This window comes from Mandrillus leucophaeus, unplaced genomic scaffold (genome assembly GCF_000951045.1).
Source record: "Mandrillus leucophaeus isolate KB7577 unplaced genomic scaffold, Mleu.le_1.0 Scaffold1189, whole genome shotgun sequence".
Lineage (NCBI taxonomy): Eukaryota > Metazoa > Chordata > Mammalia > Primates > Cercopithecidae > Mandrillus > Mandrillus leucophaeus.
The window spans coordinates 243,253-246,966 of NW_012100198.1; the positions used below are offsets into that span (position 1 = coordinate 243,253).

The following is a 3,714-nucleotide window of genomic DNA, read 5'->3' on the forward strand; positions in this document are numbered from 1 at the left end:
GAGAACATACAACAATGTACATATCATTTTATTCATTAAGACTATGAATTTTGCTATGTCCAGCCCTGGGATCACATCTCAGCTCTGCCCTTTACTAGTTATCTGGTTTTTAAAATATCACTTAATCTCCTGAGGTTAAAATGAAAATATTGTTCTCTCATAGGAATACTGAAAATTAAAGGAAAAAATGCATATTAAATACGTAGCTTATGCCTGGCACATAATGAATTCTCAAATCATGATTGTTGTTAATGTTGCTGTTACTATTACCATTATCATTATTATTCCCATAAGAACATAAAGAGGTCCTATGACTGACTGTTAAAGGTAGTCAGCAACTAGAGAATAGCAGCATCTTAGAAAATATTAGAAAAGCTTTAAATCCTGACTGGGCACAGTGGCTCACACCTATAATCCTAGCACTTTGGAAGGCCAAGGTGGTAGGATCACTTGAGGCCAGGAGTTCAAGATCAGCTTGGACAACATAAGCAAGACCCCATCTCTACAAAGGAAAAAAAAAAAAAAGAATTCACCAGGTATGGCATGCACCTATAGTCCCAGCTACTCAGAAGGCTGAGACAGGAAGATCATGAGCCCAGGAGTTTAAGACTGCAGTGATCTGTGATAGCACCACTGCACTTCAGCCTGGGTGACAGAGCAAGACCTTATCTCAAGAATTTAAAAAAAAAAAAAAACTTTGAATTCTGATCTAAAGCTGGAACAAAGGCCAGAAGCTTTTTACCCTTAGAAGCCACCAGCCAGCATCCCTTGAAATATCAACGTGGCAACTTGAAGGAAAACATTACCAGACACTTAGGCACCACAGGAATTTGGGAGTAAAGACAGATAGATTAGCATGGCCACACACCCACAGGATTATTACTGATGAATTATTATTGCTATTTGTTTCCATTATTTCCGTTCTGATTTTTGCAGTTTTGAGGTTTTGAATGTTAAAAATTATTTTAATCTATATGGAGCAGTAATTTAATATTGAATATAGCCCACTTCTTTTTTTTTTTTTTTTTAATAGAGACAGGGTCTTGCTCTGTTGCGCAGGCTGGAGTACAGTGGCATGACCATAGCTCACTATAACCTGAAACTCCTGGGCTCAAACAATCCTCCTGCCTTAGCCTCCCATGGATATAACCCAATTCAACAATCATTTTAGTTAATGCTTTCCCAATAGAAAATATCAAACTAGGTGCTGTGAAGGAAGCATTTTATAATTTTTTATAATCATGATGTTTCTTGTTTTATGTTTAGGTTTTGATCAGTATGCAACTGATGTCTGGTGACCCATGTTTTAAAACGTAAGTTGATACCCAATAAGTGGATTATGTATCTAAAAGTATAAGAAAGATTTATTTGTTTAAATTTTTACATTAATATTTTGTAGTGCTTATGGGAAAATACCAGTTAAGAGATAGTTTCTTCCATGGGAGACTGACCTGACCCTCTTAGAAGTTATGTTTACCTATTACCAAATGAATTCTCCATACTCTAAATTATTAATGCTATAGGTCTTTTATCATCTTCAGGTTTTGGGTAAAATTATATGAACAAAAATTTTTAATACAGCTTCTGTGAACATACTCATTTCTTCAGTAAATACCTATCAAGTGCCTTACCAGGTGTTAAGCCATATTCTAGATACTAGAGAAACCGCAATGAACAAAATAGGTTAAGTCCTTGCCATCCTGGAGCTTATATTCTAAGAGGAAAATGGACAATAAGCTAACAAGTAAATACACAATACACCGATGGTCATAAGCGCTTTGGAGAAAAAGGATGGGAGGGCCATGGTGAAGAGAAGTGTCGCTATTCCATATATAGTAGTCAAGGGAGGCCCCCCTGGTAAAGATGATATTTGAGTAGAGACCTGAAGGAGGTGGGAAGCAAGTCACACCGGCATTAGGGGAAAGAGTATTTGAGGTAGAGGAAACGAGGACAGAGACCTTGAGGGAGAAGTGTTCTTGGCATGTTCAAGTAGCTGCCTGGAGAGCAGCAGGTCTAAAGCAGGCTGAATAAAGAGGCGGGTGACAGGAGATGAGGTCAGATGATAAGGAGTCTTGTGGCCATTATAAAAAGGACTGCCACTCACACTCTGAAATGGAAAAGCTATTGGAAGTTTTGAGCAGAGAAGTAAAATTGTCTGACTTGTGGCTGCTGGATAGGGAATAGACAATCTGTAGGAGTAACAAAGGGGACAGGGGCACAAATAATTAGATAAAAGGCTATTTCAGTAATCCAAGGTTTTGAGCCTGAGTAACTGGACAAATGGCACTTTCATTTGTTGAGATGAGATAACAAGTTGGGAGTTTGGGTGTCAGACATTTTAAATTTGAGATCCCTATTTAACATCCAGCGGGGCATGTCAAGTAGGCAATTGGATAGATCAACTAGAGTCCAGTAGGGAGATCTGGGCAGGAGATAGAAGTGTGGAAATTATTACATCATTCGCATACAGGTAGTAATTAAAGCCATCAGACTTGAATAAATAACTGGAGGGAACGAGTAGAAATGGAAAAGGACCAGAGACTGAGGTGGGGACACCCCAGCGTGTTAGAGGTCAGGGAGACTGGGAAGAAGAAGGAGCAAAGAAACCATGAGTGTGATCGGAGGAGGAAAGCAAAGCAGAGTCCTGTCCTGAAAACCAAATGAAGAAATGGCCTCAGAAAGGCAGGAATAAGCACCTGCGTCACACGCTGCTATAGTGGGTTTCAGAAAATGAGGACTGAGGATTGACCCTTGGAATTTTCAGTGCAGAAGCTGTTGATGACTTTGGCAGGCACTTTGGTAGAATGCCCTTAGACTAAAGCCTTTTGAGCGTGGGTTAAAGAGACTTTGGGAGGAGAAAAATTGGAGACAGTGAGTATAAACAGTTCTTATGAGGGGTTTTGCTGTAAAAAAGAAACAGAAAAATTGAGTCATAAGTAAAGAGAGAATTTGGAGTAGGGCAGGTTTTATTCATTTTTAAGATGGAAGATGGTATAGCATATTTGAGTACCAATAGTATTGGCTCAGTAAGAGGGAGAAACTGATGATCCAGAAAAGGGACTGTTGCTAGAACGGCATCCTTGCATTGTTGGAAGGGAGGAAGGCTGAGAACGTAGCTACTGACGCAGGTAGAGGAGAAATGGAAGCATATAGAAGTTCTTTTCTAATTGCTTCTGATTTCTTAGTGCAGTAGGAAACAAGGTGCTCATTGAAGAGCAAGGACAGGGAAGACAGAGGAAGGGGTTTGAAGAAAGGAGAAGGTATGCAGAAATCTCACAGAGTGTCAGCATGAACGGAATGGGAAATGCAGGATTGCTTCTCAGCAGCCTTAAGGACACTTAATGATTAAAAATGAAAGTTCATTAATATCATTGAAATATCAGAAAAATACACATAGAAAACTAAAGAAAACATTACCTCCCTGTATATCAACTTCATGTTTTTAATAGCTGTAACTTAGAAAGCAACACCTAGCCGGGCGCGGTGGCTCATGCCTGTAATCTCAGTACTTTGGCAGGCTGAGGCAGGTAGATCACTCTACAAAAAATACAAAAATCAGGCATGGTGATGCATGCCTGTGGTCCCAGCTACTTGGGAGGCTAAGGGGAGGATTGCTTGAGCCTGGGAAGTGGAGGTTGCAGTGAGCCGAGATTGCACCACTATACACCAGCCTGGGCGACAGAGCAAGCCCCTGTTTCAAAAAAAAAAAAGAAA

General features: G+C 39.8%; 1 protein-coding gene across 1 annotated transcript in view; it reads left to right on the forward strand.

Moving 5' to 3' along the window:
• FAM102B (family with sequence similarity 102, member B) overlaps positions 1-3,714 on the forward strand; it is a gene marked incomplete at its 5' end in the record, with an annotated part of 42,615 nt that overhangs the window by 15,522 nt on the left and 23,379 nt on the right. Inside the window, one exon of the mRNA XM_011965935.1 lies at positions 1,267-1,313. Within this exon, the coding sequence (XP_011821325.1) occupies positions 1,267-1,313 (47 nt within the window). The remainder of the gene's footprint in view (positions 1-1,266; positions 1,314-3,714) is intronic.